At 43.1% G+C, this 20,146-nt stretch overlaps 1 protein-coding gene across 3 annotated transcripts in view; it reads right to left on the bottom strand.

Annotated features, from left to right (window-relative positions):
* Positions 1-20,146, bottom strand: part of SCYL3 (SCY1 like pseudokinase 3) — a 387,880-nt gene that overhangs the window by 46,749 nt on the left and 320,985 nt on the right. For 2 of the 3 annotated variants that reach the window (XM_040407295.1, XM_040407294.1), the window contains one exon: positions 2,065-2,690. The exons of the other annotated variant lie outside the window; for it this stretch is intronic. In XM_040407295.1, coding sequence (XP_040263229.1) covers positions 2,065-2,690 — 626 coding nt within the window. The remainder of the gene's footprint in view (positions 1-2,064; positions 2,691-20,146) is intronic. 3 annotated transcript variants of the gene reach the window in all.

Consider the following 20,146-nt stretch of genomic DNA (forward strand, 5'->3'; position numbering starts at 1 on the left):
CAATAAACCACGGACGTATGAATGGACCCTAAGTCTAATTACACTGATGTCCTTATTTTAATAGGTCTGCCATAGCGATCAGTTTAGCAAAAATGCATGCATGGGCAAGGGCCTTTAGTTAGTTTTTTTGTACAAATATATATGAATGGGGGAAGGATCTCAGATTATTTTCTCGTAACACATTGTACTTCATGTAAATTTTAGTCAATATATTTCACCTTTTATTTATAAAAAAAAAAATCTATTTACCAAAAATTCTAAAAAAAAATCAATTATCAAAATTTCAATTTCTCTGCTTATAACAGATAGTGATACCTCATAAAATAGTTTACATTTCTCATATGTCTACTTGATGCTTGCATCATTTTGCAAACGTTATTTTATTTTTTAGGACATTAGAAGGCTTAGAATTTTAGAAGCAAATCTTAAAATATTTAAGAAAATTTCCAAAATTTTTTAAGGACCTGTTCAGTTATGAAGTCACTTTGTGGGGCTTACATAATCAAAATCAGCCCAAAATAACCCTATTTTAGAAACTACACCCCTCAAGTTCAAAACTGATTTTACAAGCTTTGTTCCATTTAAATTAAAATGGAGATGAAATTTCTAAATTTCACTTTTTTGGCAGATTTTCCATTTTAATCCGTTTTTATTCTGTAACACTGCCAAACAAAACTCACAATCTATTACCCCGATTCTACAGTTTACAGAAACACCCCACATGTGGTATGGGCACACGACAGCATGCAGAAGGAAAGGAGCTCCATATGGTTTTTGGAGGGCAGATTTTGGTGGACTGTAGACACCATGTAACATTTGAAGACCCCCTGATGCACCCCTACAGTAGAAACTCTCAAAAACTGACCTCATTTTGGAAACTTCGGCATAAGGTGACAGTTTTGTTTGTACTATTTTGGGGTACATATGATTTTTGATTGCTCTATATTATGCTTTTTGTGAAGCAAGGTATCCAAAAATTGGCTGTTCTGGTACAGTTTTTATTTTTTGTTTTTACAATGTTCACCTGACAGGTTAGATCAATGTGCTGATTTTATAGAGCAAGTTGTTATGGAGGCGACAATATATAATAATTCTACTTTTTTGGTTTGTTTCAGTTCTACATAATAAAGCATTTATTTATTTTTTATTGTCATTGTACCTCCATTTTCTAAAAGCCATATTTTTTTATTTTTCTGCCAATTGTCTTATGTAGGGACTCCTTTTGTTTTTTTTGGATGAGTTTGATTTTATTGGTACCCTTTTTGGGTACATATAATTTTTTGATCATTCAATATTACACTTTGTGGGGAAAGGTGACCAAAAAATTTGTTGTTTTGTCAGAGTTCAATTTTTTTTACGGCGTTCACTTGACACTTTCATTGGTCACATGGCCTAGGCGCAGCTCAGCCCCAAGTGAATGGGGCTGAGCTGCGATACCAAGGACAGCCGATGTATAATGTACGGCGCTGTACTTGGTAAGCATGGAGAAGCGCTGGTGCCCTCTCAAACAGCTGATTGGTGGGGGTCCGGAGGATAGGTAAACAGTTATACAAATCTTAGAAAACCCTTTTAATTATTTACTCCAGATTTATCAACTGCTGATTTGCCTAAGGCCTCTTGCACACGACCGTGGGACCGCGATGCCCATGTTATGGACCACGAGTCCACAAAAGACAGGTACAGGCCGTGTGCATTCCACATCATGGTGCGGTCCGTGATCCACAAGATGTGGCAAAAGATAGGACATATCCTATCTTCTGTGGTGCAGAAGCATAGATACAGAAGCCTACTGAAGGGCTTCTGTGTCCGTGCCTCCACAACACAAAAGATAGGACATATCCCTATATTTCAACACATCTTGCGGTTCACAACACGGGCACAGCGGCCATGTGCATGAGGCCTTGCTCCAAAAGGGTGACAGTGTAGAGAAATTGGAGTACCATATCAAGACATATCATGTCCTGTTTAAAGATGCACAAAATTTATAAAACATGCAACATTTGATCAATTTGGTGCAAATTATTGCAAAACAAAGATATATATATATATTATTTTTTTTTTTACCTCTTCAATAACAGCAGCAGCAAATTTTGATGAAATTGTAGTTGATTGTTTATCATTTGGATCTAAATTGGGATCTAACTCATTTACAGTCTCTTCATGGCAGCCAAGAGAAGAAAAAGCAGTAGAAAGTTTTATTTCCGGTGCCATGTCAGCAAACCAATCCAATTCTGGCTCTTTGCTTTTGCTCTTGACCTTTATTGTGAATTCATCCCCTAATGTATTCCAGGACTCCACGTTCTTTTCTGACACTTTTTCCTGTGCAGGTTTTGTCACTAGTACTATTGATGGTGACTGTTTGTGAGAGTGGGAATTATTGCTGTCTGCAAAATTATCCAAGCTAAAAGCAGCATTCCAACTTAAAAATCCTTTGTCATTTAAATATACACTTGCTTGATTTGAGACATGAGCAGTTCCAGGTTTAGGACAATCGTCATCCCACTGTTTAGGATCCGGATTACCACCCATTTCTTTTGTATTTTGCTGGATGTTGACATAGTTGTCACTCATGAAACCCTCTGATTCAGTCCATTCAGGCCAATCTTCTGGTGACTGCTGTACCTCAGATTTAAGGGAGAAGGTTGTGTGGACTCCAAGAAGATCATTCATTGACTGTGACAAATGACTTCCTTTCAATAAAAACAGAAAGCAGCATTAGTTGTGGTTGGAAGAGTCATGTAATTATACTACATTATTGTTACAGTAACATTTGAGTTGAAGTTTAACATATGTGCTGACGTCACCATTGAAAAGGAATGGGTCCGCACCTGTTCCGAAAATTGCAGAATGGATGTGGACCAATTCATATGGTCGAGTGAATGGACCCTTACTTCAATCTTGTAATTGTTATAACAGCTACTTCGAGAAAAACAGGGCCTGTCACCACTATTGACTTGTCTGCTCTTGCAAATACTTGTATTCTCTACAGTGGCCCTGAAAAAAAAAAAAAACTAAAAAGTGGCCCCATTTTGTAGGCAGGTCCAAATGAACAGAAGTAGGCAGGGTCAACAATACCATAGTCCAAAATACCATCCCAGCAGAACCAAAAAACAATGTAGCGCAATGTACTGCCCCAAAAGCTGCCCCTCTGTTGTGACCATCAATAGCTACCATCTTCTGTCCTCCTCCTCCAGTTGTCTATGGAGCATGGGGTAATAGGGGGGCATGTGCGGTCGCTGGCTGAGTACATGAGTACCTGCTTCTCACAGCGTAAATTAATGTTGAGATCTCATTATGTACCCAGTCAGCTGCACAGAGGAGGACTTGGGTGGCCCCCTGAGGCATCGGCCCACCAGGAAATTTCCCTGTAGGGTCTATGGCCAATCCGCCCCTGATTCTCCATTAAATAGCAAATCTGGATCATCTTTTCTTAGGGCTCTTCATGAATAAATTGACAATGGGGCATTACATTTTCCCTTGTGCAGGGGTGTCTGTTAGCAATGATTGGACTGAATCAGTGTGTACAGCGACCCTCAACTGTTTTCAACTTATTTACAGAGTTATGAGAAAAGCAGATTGTCATGTACCACCCCCACAGCCAAGCTAACTCTGGCACAACCACCTGCAGTTGCTACTGGTAACACAGGCACCTGCCGGAAAGAGCCTGTCCGCGTAACACAGCCGTGACAATATATGGGTGCTGAGAATCAATCAAAGCATCAACTACCCAAACCCTATACTTGCTGCCACAAGGTTCGTAAAAAGAACCACATTAAACCTGAGGATCAGGGATTTTGATACAGTAAATGGCAATTTACCGTCAATTAAGCATCAAGTCGCTCTCTGCCGATCGATATCTTTTTGATCGCCTATGACCTATTGCACTGTAAGACTTGGGTTCTATGCCAAAGACCTATTGGTCACTTTCCTGGACACAACAATCTATTCTCAGATGACCCACATCTGATTGTATATGTATGGGGACTGTCCAATCGTCATACAGTTACCCTTAACCATAACACTAGAATATACCAATTCTCTCCTGAAGCAAGTTGGATTCTCAAGCTGTTAATATTTCAGAGTGAAAGGAAACAGACAATTAAAAAGAAATAGTTCTTTTTAATGGAACAAAGTTAGGTATAACAAGATGTGTTTTCAAAGATTTACAGAAAAATGGTAGACAAGACATAGGGCATGAAATGTAAACAATAGGGGTTTAACATTTAAATGATACCTTTCTTAAATGAATAGTATCTAGGCTCTATATCTTAGGTTCTGTCTAGAGTCCTGCACACATTGGGTATCGCTGTCAGTGCCGTGATAACACAGCTCTCTATTCTGCTGCTCTCTCTCTGAACTCACTACTACAAAATGGACTCCTGCATCCAGTTTATATAGACTCTGACAGGTTGCCTAGGAAGTCAACAACTCTTACCGAAATGGCTGCCAGTCTGGTGCCATCTCCGTTATTTCTAACAGAAAAATTAGCAGATGAGAAACGGTTTAAAAATCCCAAGGGGCAAGTCACGCCCCTGAAATGCAGCTGAATTTAAATGGCTGTGTGTGTCAGCAAAACATCACGGCGCTGTGCTATATTGTTTACTATATTAATGCCTTAACGACCAGCGCCGTACGGCACAACTGTACATGGCTTAACGCCCAGCACCGTTCATGTCCCTTCCTAAGACAATCGCCCAAAAAATAAAACTCTGGCTCTCAGACTATGGAGACAATAAAGCATGATTTTTTTTGTTTCAAAAATGCTTTTATTGTGTTAAATGTAAAAAAGAAAAAGTTGACATATTAGGTATCACTGCGTCCGTAAAGACTTGCTCTATAAAAATATCATATTACCTAACCCCTCAGATGAACACTGTAAAAAAGAAAAAATATAAAAACTGTGTAATCACAAAAAGTGTAATAGCAAACGATGAAAAAGTCATAAGCACCCCAAAATCATACCAAACAGTCATTTCATTCTGCAAAAAATGAGATCCTAACTAAGACTAAACTATGGCTTTCAGAATATGGAGACACTAAAACATGATTTTTGTTTGTTTAAAAAATGAGTGTAAAACTTAAATAAATAAAAAAGTATACATATTAGGTATCGCCGCATCCATAAGAACCTGCTATATAAAAATATCACATGAACTAACCCCTTATGTGAACACCGTAAAAAAAAAAAAAAAAAGTGTGTCAAAGGCATTTTTTGTCACCTTATATCACAAAAAGTGTAATACCAAGCAATCAAAAAGTCATATGCACCCTAAAATAGTACCAATCAAACCATAATTTCATACCAAAAAAAATGAACCCCTACATGTCTAATGTAGGGGCTCATTTTTTTTTCTATTTTACACTTGATTGTTTCAGTTTTACATAATATAGCATTTTTGAAAAAAATAGTTATTTTTGTCTATCAATATTCTGAAAGCCATAGGTTTTTTTGGGCGACTGTCTTTCAGAATATTGATACACAAAAAAATATTTTTTTTAAAAATGCTTTATTATGTAAAACTGAAACAATCAACCAAAAAGTCATATTTCATACTGTCGTGTCCGTAACAACCTGCTCTATAAAAATACCATGTGATCTAACCTGTCAGATAAACATTGTAAATAATAAAAAATAAAAACGGTGCCAAAACAGCTATTGTTAACTTGCCTCACAAAAAGTGTAATATAGAGCAACCAAAAATCATATGTACCCTAAAACAGTACCAACAAAACTGCCACCTTATCCCATAGTTTCCAAAATGGGGTAATTTTATAGAGTTTCTACTCTAGGGGTGCATTAGGGGGGCTTCAAATGTGATATGGCAGTTTAAAATTATCCCAGTGAAATCTGCATTCCAAAAACCATATGGCGTTCCTTTTCTTCTGTGCCCTGCCGTGTGCCCGTACAGCAGTTTCTGACCACATATGGGCTGTTTCTGTGAACTACAGAATCAGGGCAATAAATATTGAGTTTTGTTTGGCTGTTAACTCTTGCTTTGTTAGCGGAAAAAAGTTGATTAAAATGGAAATTCTGACCCTAAAGGGTTAACAAAGTTTATAAAATAGGTTTTGAATACCATGAGGGGCGTAGTTTCTAAAATGGGGTCACTTTTGGGTGGTTTTTATTATGTAAGCCTCACAAAGTGACTTCAGACCTGAACTGGTCCTTAAAAAGTGGGTTTTGGAAATTTTCAGAAAAATTTTAAGATTTGCTTCTTACCTTCTAGGCCTTCTAACTTCCCCCAAAAATAAAATGGCATTCGCAAAATGATCCAAACATGAAGTAGACATATGGGAAATGTAGAGTAATAACTATTTTTGGAGTTATTACTATCTATTATAAAAGTAGATACAGTGAAATTTGGAAATTTTCAAATTTTTCAAAATTTTTGGTAAATTTTTCTTTATTTTTTATAAATAAAAATGAATTCATTCAGCAGGCACTCTGTCACAATGCCGAGTGGGGTCCTGTGGCCCCCGCCCCCCCCCCCAGTTCAATTCAGACCTGCAGTTTGCTGCGTTTCCAGGTTATTCGGGTCTCTGGTGACCCGATAATACACCACCAATCACCATCCTGCGATCCTGAGAGGTGATGGAGACATTACCTCCTTTAGGATCGCTTGCTATTGGCTGCACGGGCGGGGGTTAACTCCCCCCCAGCTCTCCTCCTCTATTCTGTGTCCGGGAGCGAGGAGAGAGAGCGTCGGATCTGTGCCCAGCACCCCCATCTCTGCCCAGCACATGTTTTGACCCTCCATAGTGCCATCTGGCACTAAAAAGGTACATAGGGACAGGTTAGGAAAAGGTTAGGTTAGGCAGGGATATTCAGGGAAAGTTTAGGAAAAAAAAAAAAAAGTTTCACTGTTGCATCACCCTGATCGGGTGTCTGGGGTCTACAGCACAGCTGTGTGACCCTAGACCCCCCAGGGGTGCTGCAGCTTCCCCCCCTGCCCCCCCTCACACATTTTTTTGGGGCGCAAGCATTTTTTATATTTTTTTGCATATGCTGACTGTGGCCGGCACTCTTAGCGTCCGGCCTCTGTTAGCGCATCGCCCATCCCACCGCTGATCAGCTTCGGACAGCTGATCAGCGAGTTAAAATATTTTTATTTTTTGCCTTTTTTGGGGTTTTCACTTTTTTTTTTTTTTTTTAGTTTTTTTTTTCTCTTAGGTCTGCGAACACCCGTGCCCCCCCCCCCCCCCACACACACTAAATAACGCACGCACACGCACACAAACACTCCCCTATAGGCTCGCCGGGTGTTCTCGGCCGAGGAGGCATACGCCCAGCTTGCCTCCGACTCAGAGAGCCCCAGTGAGGACGAGGATGACCCCACTTTCCTCTTGTCATCCGAGTCCTCATCATCATCCCCCAAGGCTGCGGAGAAAGGGGACCGCCATGCCAGGGACCCTGTGGCCCACACCAGTACAAGCAGCTCTGGGGCTCATACTAGTTTTCCGGCCCACCAGATAAGTCCACCTGAGCCCCCTACCGGTGAACATGCATGGTGTACCCCAGAGGATTTTGAGCCTGTGATTCCTGATTTTGTTGGCCAACCAGGAATCCAGATTCCCACAGTAGGCTTCACTGAATAGGACTATTTTAGTCTTCTTTTCAGTGACCACTTTGTGAATCTGATGGTGGAGCAAACAAACTTGTACGCCCAACAGTTTATTGCTCAATACCCGGGCTCCTTTTTGGCTAGGGCCGGTGGCTGGACTCCGGTCAGTGAAGCCGAGATGAGGACGTTTTGGGGCCTCATGCTGCACATGGGCCTAGTCAAAAAACCCAGTGTCAGGCTGTACTGGAGTGGGGACGTCCTCTACCAGGCTCACTTTACAGTACGGCCATGACACGCTCCTGTTTTGAGGCCATTCGGAAATGCCTGCATTATGCAGATAATGCAGCATGTCCCCCCCAATGTGATCCTGCCTATGAACGCCTTTATAAAATCAGGCCGGTCATCGATCACTTTGGGGCCACATTTTTGGAGGCCTATGTACCTGGAAGGGAGGTCGTGGTTGATTAGTCTCTCATTGCTTTCAAGGGGAGACTCCTTTTCCGCCAGTATGTTTCCTCTAAGCGGGTGAGGTATGGAGTGAAGCTGTACAAACTTTTTGAGAGTACCTTAGGGTAACACTTACAAGTTTCGTGTGTACGAGGGGCGAGATTCCTGTATTCAACCCCCAGAATGTCCCCCCCACTCTGGGTGTTAGCGGGAAACTTGTGTGGGACCTTATGCACCCACTGCTAGATAAGGGTTACCACCTGTACGTCGATAACTTTTATACTAGTATCCCCTGTTCCAGTCCCTCGCCGCCAGATCCACGTCCGCTTGTGGGACTGTGCAGAAAAATCAATGCGGCCTCCCTACCCTCCCCCTCCTGGTACCTATCCCCAGGAGTGAGGCCCTGTGCCCTTACCAGTGGAAACCTGTTGCTAGTTAGATATAAGGACAAGAGGTATGTCCTTGTACTGTCCACAATTCTGGGAACGGCATCACCCCTGTCCCTGTACGAGGTACCGCGGCAAAGGTCCTCAAGCCCGATTGTATCGTCGACTACAATCGGTATATGGGAGGAGTTGATCTCTCTGATCAAGTCCTCAAGCCATATAACGCCATGCGCAAAACCCGGGCATGGTACAAAAAAGTTGCAGTCTACTCGGTACAGGTTGCCTTGTACAAATCTTTTGTGCTGTCCCAGAGCGCTGGCAACACAGGGAAATTTTTCAGTTCTATAAGGCAGTCCTCAAGGACCTGATCTTTTCTGACTGGGAAAAAGCAGGCCGGAGTATCTCGGGAACTGGAGGTGCCCGGATTGTCCCTGGCCAACACTTTCCAGGTGTGGTCCCCCATACTGGAAAGAAGGGACGGTCCCAAAAAAAGTGCAGACTGTGTCACAGGAGGGGGATATGGAAGGACACCACCACTCAGTGTGACACAAGCCCCGATCATCCGGATGGAGTACTACATTTATAATCCCCTTCCCCAATTTTAATTCCATTTAGCTACTGACAATCGGAAAAAGAACTATGGTTCTCAGACTTGAGACACCAAAAAAAATATATTTAAAAAAAATATATATTATGTAAAACTAAAATAAATAAATAAGTAGACATATTAGGTATCGTCGCGTCCGTAAGAATCTGCTCTATAAAAAACACCCCATGACCTAACCCCTCAGATGAACACGTAAAAAAAAAGTATTAAAACGGTGCAAAAAGGGGGTATTTTTTTGTCACCTTACATCACACAAAGTGTAATAGCAAGCGATCAAAAAGTCATATGCCCCCCAAAATAGTGCCAATAAAACCATCCTCTCATCCCGCAAAAAATGAGCCCCTACCTAAGACAATCGGCTAAAAACTAAAAAAATAAAAATACGACTTAGATTATGGAGATACTAAAAGGTTTTTTTTTGTTTAAAAAAAGGATAATATAGTGTAAAACCTAAATTAATTTAAAAAAATATATTAGGTATTGCCGCGTCCATAAGAATCTGTTCTATAAAAATACCCCATGACTTAACCCCTCAGATGAACACGGTCAAAAAAAATAAAAAACGGTGCCAAAACAGCAATTTTTTTGCCAAATTTTCTATTTGAATCCCCTTTTTCCAGTAACAAAGCAGGGTTAACAGCCAAACAAAACTTAATATTCATTACCCTGACTCTGCAGTTTACAGAAACACCCCATACAGTTGCAAGAAAAAGTATGTGAACCCTTTAGAATGATATGGATTTCTGCACAAATTGGTCATAAAATGTGATCTGATCTTCATCTAAGTCACAACAATAGACAGTCACAGTCTGCTTAACCGCTTGCCGCCACGCTAACGCCGAAAGGCGTCATTGCAGCGGCTCCCCCAGGCTACGCTAACGCCAATAGGCGTCATCTCGCGTGAGCCGAGATTTCCTGTGAACGCGCGCACACAGGCGCGCGCGCTCACAGGAACGGAAGGTAAGAGAGTTGATCTCCAGCATGGGTATATGTAAAAAGACACCCCAAAACACATTCCTCAACTTCTCCTGAATACAGAGATACCAGATGTGTGACACTTTTTTGCAGCCTAGGTGGGCAAAGGGGCCCATATTCCAAAGAGCACCTTTCGGATTTCACAGGTCATTTTTTACAGAATTTGATTTCAAACTCCTTACCACACATTTGGGCCCCTAGAATGCCAGGGCAGTATAACTACCCCACAAGTGACCCCATTTTGTAAAGAAGAGACCCCAAGGTATTTCGTGATGGGCATAGTGAGTTCATAGAAGTTTTTATTGTTTGTCACAAGTTAGTGGAATATGAGACTTTGTAAGAAAAAAAAAATAAAAAAAAAAATCATCATTTTCCGCTAACTTGTGACAAAAAATAAAAAGTTCTATGAACTCACTATGCCCATCAGCGAATACCTTAGGGTGTGTACTTTCCGAAATGGGGTCATTTGTGGGGTGTTTGTACTGTCTGGCCATTGTAGAACCTCAGGAAACATGACAGGTGCTCAGAAAGTCAGAGCTGCTTCAAAAAGCGGAAATTCACATTTTTGTACCATAGTTTGTAAACGCTATAACTTTTACCCAAACCATTTTTTTTTTACCCAAACATTTTTTTTTTAATCAAAGACATGTAGAACTATAAATTTAGAGCAAAATTTCTATATGGATCTCGTTTTTTTTGCAAAATTTTACAACTGAAAGTGAAAAATGTCATTTTTTTTGCAAAAAAATCGTTAAATTTCGATTAATAACAAAAAAAGTAAAAATGTCAGCAGCAATGAAATACCACCAAATGAAAGCTCTATTAGTGAGAAGAAAAGGAGGTAAAATTCATTTGGGTGGTAAGTTGCATGACCGAGCAATAAACGGTGAAAGTAGTGTAGTGCCGATTTGTAAAAAAGGGCCTGGTCTTTAGGGGGGTATAAACCTGTGGTCCTTAAGTGGTTAAACTAATAACACACAAAGAATTAAATGTTACCATGTTTTTATTGAACACACAATGTAAACATTCACAGTGCAGGTGCAAAAAGTATGTGAACCCCTGGACTAATGACATCTCCAAGAGCTAATTGGAGTGAGGTGTCAGTCAACTAGAGTCCAATCAATGAGATGAGATTGGAAGTGTTGGTTACAGCTGCCCTGGCCTATAAAAAACACACACCAGTTCGGAGTTTGTTTTTAACAAGAAGCATTGCCTGATGTGATTTATGCCTCGCACAAAAGAGCTCTCAGAAGACCTACGATTAAGAATTGTTGACATAAAGCTGGAATGGGTTATAAAAGTATCTCCAAAAGCCTTGCTGTTCATCAGTTCACCGTAAGACAAATTGTCTATAAATGGAGAAAGTTCAGCACTGCTGCTACTCTCCCTAGGAGTGGCCGTCCTGTAAAGATGACTGCAAGAGCACAGCGCAGACTGCTCAATGAGGTGAAGAAGAATCCTAGGGTGTCAGCTAAAGACTTACAAAAGTCTCTGGCATATGCTAACATCCCTGTTAGCGAATCTACGATACGTAAAACACTAAACAAGAATAGATTTCATGGGAGGATACCACAGAGGAAGCCACTGCTGTCCAAAAAAAAACATTGCTGCAGGTTTACAGTTTGCACAAGAGCACCTGGATGTTCCACAGCAGTACTGGCAAAATATTCTGTGGACAGATGAAACCAAAGTTGAGTTGTTTGGAAGAAACACACAACACTATATGTGGAGAAAAAGAGGCACAGCACACCAACATCAAAACCTCATCCCAACTGTGAAGTATGGTGGTGGGGGCATCATGGTTTGGGGCTGCTTTGCTGCGTCAGGGCCTGGAAGGATTGTTATCATCGAAGGAAAAAAGAATTCCAAAGTTTATTAAGACATTTTGCAGGAGAACTTAAGGCCATCTGTCCACCAGCTGAAGCTCAACAAAAGATGGGTGTTGCAACAGGACAACGACCCAAAGCATAGAAGTAAATCAACAGCAGAATGGCTTAAACAGAAGAAAATACGCCTTCTGGAGTGGCCCAGTAAGAGTCCTGACCTCAACCTGATTGAGATGCTGTGGCATGACCTCAAGAAAGCGATTCACACCAGACATCCCAAGAATATTGCTGAACTGAAACAGTTCTGTAAAGAGGAATGGTCAAGAATCACTCCTGACCAGGGGAGCACCCAGGAATTTTGTCTAGGGGGGGTCCGAAAGGCAAAAAAATGTGGCACGTGTAGTACGCTGTGCCAATTCTTTTGCCTGCCCATTTTTCAAAGCCCCCTTTATATAAAAAAAAATGCAGGGGGGGAGGGGGGTGTAGTGTGTTGCGCTGATTCTTTTACTTGGCGATTCTAAAAGCTCTGCAGGAACAGAATAATGCGGTGTGCGCTGCACTTTTTTTGCCCCGCCCATTATTAAAAGCCCCTCCTACATATAATAGGCCACTCCCAACAAACACTGTACAGCTGGAATTCTATTGTTGAGGCCTGTCTCTACACATCATACGAAGAGGGGAGGGCCTGTCCTGGCTGCACTGCCTGCTTATACAACAAGCTACAGCCAGGAAGCTCCTCCCTCCCCAGATCCTGCTCAAGGCCTGTGGTTCCCCCCCACCATCTGCCACCCGCCCGTGGCCTGCTGCCCCCTTTGGCCGTCCTCACCCAGCTCTGAATCCTCCTTCTGCAAATGGCAGGGGGAGGAGCTGGAGCATCTCCTCTCCTACATAGCGCCACATACCTCTTACATACAGTGATGTCACCTTTGTTGAAGACATTCTCTTTCTTTATCTTCTCCATTCAGACCAGACCGCCATGATGATTTTTCAGCCATCCCCCGTCTCTGCAGAGATTGACAAGCAGACATTAGTTTCCCACATTTCCATTATCTTCACATCTTCTGAACACCCTTTTCTGCCACCCCCAATACTATACTGCAGAGAAAGTCCCCCTGAAAATACTACTACCACACAGATAGTGCCCCCTTCAACAATTATTGGCACACAGTGCTCTAAAAAATAACTGCCCAGACACTAATAGTATAAAGATAATGTCCCCCAAAAATTATTGTGCTAAGCTGATACTGTGGCAGGGTGCCCCCCAAAGTAACAGTGCTCCCCAAAATCCCACCAATAGAAATAATTCTCTGCCAGAGCATACTTAGTGGTAATAATGCCCCTATAGTGCCCATACTAGTAATCATGTTCCTCATAGCCCCCCAGTAGTAGTAAAGCTCTGAATAATACCTCCTAGTACTAATAATTCGCCCTACAATATGACAGTACATGAAATACCCCCGCTTAGTGCCCGCTGTTGAGCTAATGTCCCCATAATGTATGCCAGTATAAAATACCCCTATATAGTGCCCCAGTAAATGCCCTCATAGTGCTCCTCTCCCCCTTCCCCATAGTGTCCCCCATAATATGCCAGTAAAAAATGCCCCAAGTGCCACCATATGCCCCAATAGTGCTCCACTCCCCCATAGTGCCCCCAAATAATGCCCATAGTGCCGCTCTCCCCTATAGTGCCTCCCATAATGTGCCAGTAAAAAATACTCCCTAAGTGCCACCAGATGCCATAATGCCCCCATAATATGCCAATAAGAATAAAGGCCCCTTTAGAGCCCCCACTTCCCCATAGTGCCCCCAAATAATGCCCCTATAGTGCCACCAGATGCCCCATAGTGCCGCTCTCCCCTATAGTGCCCCCCATAATGTGTCAATAAAAAAAAGCCCCTTTAGACCCCCCAGATGCCCCCATAGTGCTCCTCTCCCCCATGGTTCCCCCCCCCCATAAATGTGCCAGCAAAAAATGCCCCTTCGAAGTGCCACCATATGCCCCAATAGTGCTCCACTCCCCCATAGTGCCGCTCTCCCCTATAGTGCCTCCCATAATGTGCCAGTAAAAAATGCCCCCTTAGTGCCACCAGATGCCATAATGCCCCCCATAATGTGCCAATAAGAAAAAAAGGCCCCTTTAGAAACCCCACTTCCCCATAGTGCCCCCAAATAATGCCCCTACAGTGCCACCAGATGCCCCATAGTGCCGTTCTCCCCTATAGTGCCCCCCATAATGTGTCCAAACAAAAGCCCCTTTAGAGCCCCCAGATGCCCCCATAGTGCTCCTCTCCCCATAATGTGCCAGTAAGAAGTGCCACTCCCCAAAAAATTGGGCTGTAAGAATTCTCAGATGCCCGCATAGTGCCAGCTCCCCCCCCCCCCCTCCAAAAAAAAAGAAAGAAAGAAAACACTGATACTTACCTCCATCAGCAGCGATATGAAGCAGGCCTCTTCCGGCCTGTGTCCCTGCTGTGTGCTGCCCGGCTCAGGCGGCGCGATGATGACATCATCGTGCCGCCTGAGCCGGCCGCTGATAGGCTGCAGGCATTAGTGCCTGCGGCCTGTCAGAAGAACAGGGGAGGGACACACCTCTCCCTCCCCTGCCGCAGCACAGGATGGATATGTAGATGAGTGCTTCCACAATGGAAGCGCTCATCTCCTACTGCCTTCCCCCCCCGGCCCCCCCACCACTGCCGCAATTACATCCAGGGCCGCGCCGCCTGTGGTGATTGGCGGTGCGGCCCTGAAGGATAAAAAAATATATATATATTGGCTGGTTGTTCTAGGGGGGGCCCAGACCCGCTGGACCCCCCCTGTAGGTGCGCCACTGCTCCTGACCGTGGTGCATGTCTGATCTGCAACTACAGGAAACGTTTGGTTGAAGTTATTGCTGCCAAAGGAGGTTCAACCAGTTATTAAATACAAGGGTTGACATACTTTTTCCACCTGCACTGTGAATGTTTACATGGTGTGTTCAATAAAAACATGGTAACATTTAATTCTTTGTGTGTTATTAGTTTAAAGAGAGTCTGTCACCACTATATGACCATATACAGCACTTACATGGCGCTGTAGCACACCTATACAGGATTCTAATGGTACCTTTGTTATTTTCTTTAGACATCCAGAAGCAGGAAAAACGACGTTTATTTCATATGCAAATGAGCACTCGCAAGTGCCCAGGGGCGGTGTTCCGTGTGTAGGTGCCCAGGCTGCCCTGCCTTTTTAACCGTTACTCCTCCCCCAGCCTCTTCCTTTGCCCGCTCTCCTATTCACTTGTATCATCCCTAGGTCCAGCCGAGATCCCGTGCCTGCGCACTGCTTCGCCGGCTGGCGCATGCGCACTAGTTGAATTGATGCCGTACCCAAAATGGGCATTGCAGTGTGCATGCCCCGGCACCTTTTTTTGGGCACCATGTTCCATTTGCAGAACCCCTGATGCACCCCTAGAGTAGAAACTCCATAAAAGTGACCCCCATCTAAGAAACAAACCCCCTCAAGGTATTCTAAACTGATTTTACTAACTTTATTCACCCTTTAGGTGTTCCTCAACAGTTTATGGCAAATGGAGATGAAATTTCAGAATTTCTATTTTTGGTAACCTTGCATCACAAAAATGTAATATAGAGCAACCAAAAATCATATGTACCCTAAAAATAGTCCCAACAAAACTGCCACCTTATCCCGTAGTTTCCAAAATGGGGTCACTTTTATAGAGTTTCTACTCTAGGGGTGCATCAGGGGGGGCTTCAAATGGGACATGGTGTAAATAAACCAGTCCAGGAAAATCTGCCTTTAAAAAAACCACACGGCGCTCCTTTCCTCTACGCCCGGCCATGTGCCCGTACAGTAGCTTACGACCACATATGGGGTGTTTGTGCAAACTACAGAATCAGGGCAATAAATATTTAGTTTTGTTTAGCTGTTACCCCTTGCTTTGTTAGTGGAAAAAATGGATTAAAATGGAAAATTTGCCAAAAATATGTGATTACACTTACCGGTAATCTTTTTTCCTTGAGCCTATGACAGCACCCTTGGATAGCGTCCGCCCCCTCCTCAGGACAGGAAACATAACCACTTTAAAGGAGGTACCAACCTCCCTCACTCAAGTACTATTTCAAGAACTAAGGAAACAAACATCTCATACCAATAAGAAACATATATATCTATCCCATTTTTATTTTCAAAAAATTTGGGGAAGGGAATTAAACGGGTGCTGTCATAGGCTCAAGGAAAAAAGATTACCGGTAAGTGTTATCACATATTTCCCCCCTCGCCTATGACAGCAGCCTTGGATCTATAAGCAAGATCAAATTAGGGAGGGACAACTGCCTGGAGGACTTTACGTCCAAATACTAGACCCTCTTGAGAAGGTAACTGAAGCCTGTAATGCCTGAAAAACGTGTGAGGAGAACGCCAGGTGACAGCCCTACAAATTTGGTCAATGGAGGCAGAGGCTCTCTCTGCCCAGGACCTAGAGACCTCTCTGGTAGAGTGGGCACCAAATCCCATAGAACAAAAGGAAGGCAAGATGATATCCTGAGAGCGATGAAAGGAAGAAGACACCTTAGGAAAGAAGGAAGGATCTGGTGAAATAACCAAAATGTTTAAATATGGCTTTTCCGTAGAGAAGGCTGAGATTTCACTTACTCTCCTAGCTGATGTAATGGCTAGTAAAAAGGCTAACTTCAATGTTAAGACCTTTATGGAGATCTCAAAGGGTTCTGACGTAAGGGCGGACAGAACTAGATTTAGATCCCATGGAGGAACTCTAACCTTTTGTACTGGGGCTAATTTAGAGATCGCCGTAATAAATCTTTTTATCCAGGAATGCTCAGCCAGCCTGAACTCAAACAGAGCACTCAAGGCTGAAATGTGTACTTTTAGAGTACTAGGTCTTAGCTTCTTTCTCCATCCTTCTTGTAGAAATTCTAAAACTAAAAGGTAAGGCTAATTTTTTTAAACTATAATGCAGACGGATCCGTTCTGAACGGATCCAAACGTCTGCATTATAGGAGCGGACGTTTGGATCCGTTCAGAACGGACATCAGAGCGGGTCCGTCTGATGTCTGCTCAGACGGATCCGCTCCTATAATGCAGACGTTTGGATCCGTTCAGAAAGTAGCCTTAACGGATCCGTCCAGACTTTACATTGAAAGTCAATGGGGGACGGATCCGTTTGAAGATTGAGCCATATTGTGTCATCTTCAAACGGATCCGTCCCCATTGACTTACATTGTAAGTCTGGACGGATCACCTTGCCTCCGCACGGCCAGGCGGACACCGGAACGCTGCAAGCAGCGTTCAGGTGTCCGCTTGCTGAGTGGAGCGGAGGCTGAACACTGCCAGACTGATGCATTCTGAGCGGATCCGCGTCCACTCAGAATGCATTAGGGCTGGACGGATGCGTTAGGGGCCGCTTGTGAGCCCCTTTAAACGGAGCTCACAAGCGGACACCCGAACGCAGGTGTGAAAGTAGCCTAAGTCAGGAGCTTCAAATAGATTGACTGGTCTATTTGCAAATGCACAGAAGGCTTTCCAAACCCGTAAGTAGATTTTGGGCGTGACTGTCTTACGGCTTGCTAAAAGAGTATTTACTGCCTCCTCTGATAGCCCCTTCTTCCTCAAAATCTGCCTTTCAACAGCCAGGCAGTCAAATGCAGATTCTCCACCTCTGGATGAAGGATGGGACCCTGAGTCAGAAGTCCCGGGAAGACTGGTAGGACCCAAGGGGAGGATACCGACATCCTGCGTAGCCAAGAAAACCAAAACCTCCTTGGCCAAAAGGGAGCTATCATGATCACCGAGGCATTCTCTCTTCTCGTATCTTCCTCAGTACTCTCGGCAGTAACTTCAATGGGGGGAAAGCGTAAAGAAGTCCCTCTCTCCAAGATTAAGCTAGGGCATCCACAGCAGATGGACGCTCTTCTGGAAAAAGAGAGAAGAATTTCTTTACCCTTCTGTTGTCTCTGGTGGCAAAGAGATCAATGATTGGGAGACCCCATAATGCAACTATCTTGTTGAATATCTCCTTAATTAAAGACCACTCTCCCTGGCGAATCAGATGGCGGCTTAGGAAGTCTGCTGTTACATTCTCTTTTCCTTTTAAATGAACTGCAGAAATTGATAAAAGAGAATTTTCTGCCAGACAAAAATGTATTTGACTGAGAAACATAAGACTCAGGGATTTTGTACCTCCCTGCCTGTTGATGTATGCCACCGCTGTCATGCTGTCTGAGTAAACCTGAACATTTCTGCCTTTTATTTGCTGAAGACTCTCGCTCAGGGCCAATAAGATAGCGTTTAATTCCCTGAAATTGTGAGATTGGGCCTGGATCTCCTGATTCCACTGACCCTGCAGGAGGAGAGATTCTATGTGAGCCCACCAACCGAAAGGGCTTGCATCTGTGGTCAGGAATAAGACATTTTGTCTCTGCCATGGAACACCACCCTGAAGGTTTAACAGGTTCATTCACCACTCCAGCGAGGAGAGCGTCTGGGGTGATAAATTAATCTCTGAGTCTTGGGACAAAGGATTTTTGTCTCACATTTCCAGAATTTATTGTTGGAGAGGTCTCGAGTGAAATTGAGCCCACTCCACTCCAGGAATAGCCGCAGTCATGAGACCTAAGACTGACATGTCCTGCCTCAGAGACACTGACTGGCGACAGGAAAGCCACTGAACCCGGGGATCTGATGAGGCAAGCTTTGTGAAGGGGAAGAAAACACATCTGCGTTCTGGAGTCTAGGGACATCTCCAAAAACGTACACACTTGACTCAGCACTAGGCTGGACTTCTATATGTTCAGGTCCCAACCTAACTTGTCTAATACCTCCCAGAACCATGAAATCTGCTGTTCTAGCTGATTTGACGTCTGAGAGAGGAGAAAGTCGTCTAGATATGGGATAATGACCAGATCTCTCCCTCTGCCACAATCTTTGTGAATATTCTGGGGGCTTGAGATAACCCGAAGGGAAGATCCCGAAATTGTACATGAAGGATTTTGTCCTGCAACTAAACCGCTACTCTTAAGTATCTCTGATGATCGGGATGTATGGGGACGTGATAGTATGAATTTCTGAGATCCAGGGATGCCATAAAACAGTCTGGAAACAGATTTAATATCACCGATCTGATTGTTTCCATACAAAATTTCTCGTACACTAGATACTTGTTCAGAAGTTTTAGGTTTATTATCATACGGTAGGTGCCATTTGGCTTTTTTACAAAAAAGAGTGTTGAGTAAAACCCCTTTGCTCTTTCCTGCATTGGGACTTCTAACATAACATTCTTTTCTAATAGGGAAGATACTTCTGAAAACAAGGCCGCTTGTTTTTGGGGACTGGATCGATAGTCTGTTATAACGAATCTTTCTGGCGGCATTCTCAGAAAATTGGAGATTATCCAAGGGCTGTTTGATATTTTCTTCCAATGTTCTGTGAAGAGAGAAAGCCGTCCTCCTACCAGGGCTCTGGAGTCATTGTTGCTGCTTTTTTGAGGCCTCTGCACCAGAAAAAAGATAACCCTTGGATTTTCTAGTATTACTTGAAATCTCCTGTATTGGAGCAAACCTGAACAATACAGGAGTAACTGAATTTACTGTTTAATTCATTTTTATTCTTTGATATTTTATCATATGTGTATTTTATTGTATTTTATTATATTTTAATCAAGTACAGTTATAATAAATTGTTCAAACTCCGTGGGGCTCCGCATGTATGAGTGTGCCAATCCTATATTGATAGTTATTTAATTTGAAGGGTGAATTCATCAGATTGTGCACCTCCTGTGGTTGTGGGGTCAGTGAGCTATTTCCAAGATATCTATTACTTGAAATCTGCCTGGATACATCTCGCCTCTTATAACTATTTCTATTTGGCTGAGGTTGAAAAGGTCTCTTATGAGACTGCTGGTTAGTTGACGGGAAGCCCTTCTTCTTGTCTGAAGCCTTCTCCAGCAGGTCATCCAAGACTCTCCAAATAAGAACTCTCCCTGACAAGGTATTGCACATAATTTTGCTTTGGAGGATGAGTCATCCTTCCAGTCCTTTAACCAGATGTCTCTACGAGCCGAATTAGAAAGGGCGGAAGCCCTAGCAGAAAATTTTAAAGAGTCAACCGAAGCATCCGCAAGAAAATCAATGGAAATCAAAGAAAGCAACTCATCTCTAGGGGTTCCCTCCTTAATATGATCTTCTAATTCTTTCATCCATATCTTCAGGGATTTTGCAATAGAGGTGGTCGCAATGGCAGGTCTAAAGGAACCCGCCGTAGCCTCCCAGCTCTTTTTCAAATAAATCTCAGCCCTTCTATCCATGGGATCTTTCAGGGAACCAGAGTCAT

Source organism: Bufo bufo, chromosome 9 (genome assembly GCF_905171765.1).
Source record: "Bufo bufo chromosome 9, aBufBuf1.1, whole genome shotgun sequence".
NCBI classification, from domain to species: Eukaryota; Metazoa; Chordata; class Amphibia; order Anura; family Bufonidae; genus Bufo; species Bufo bufo.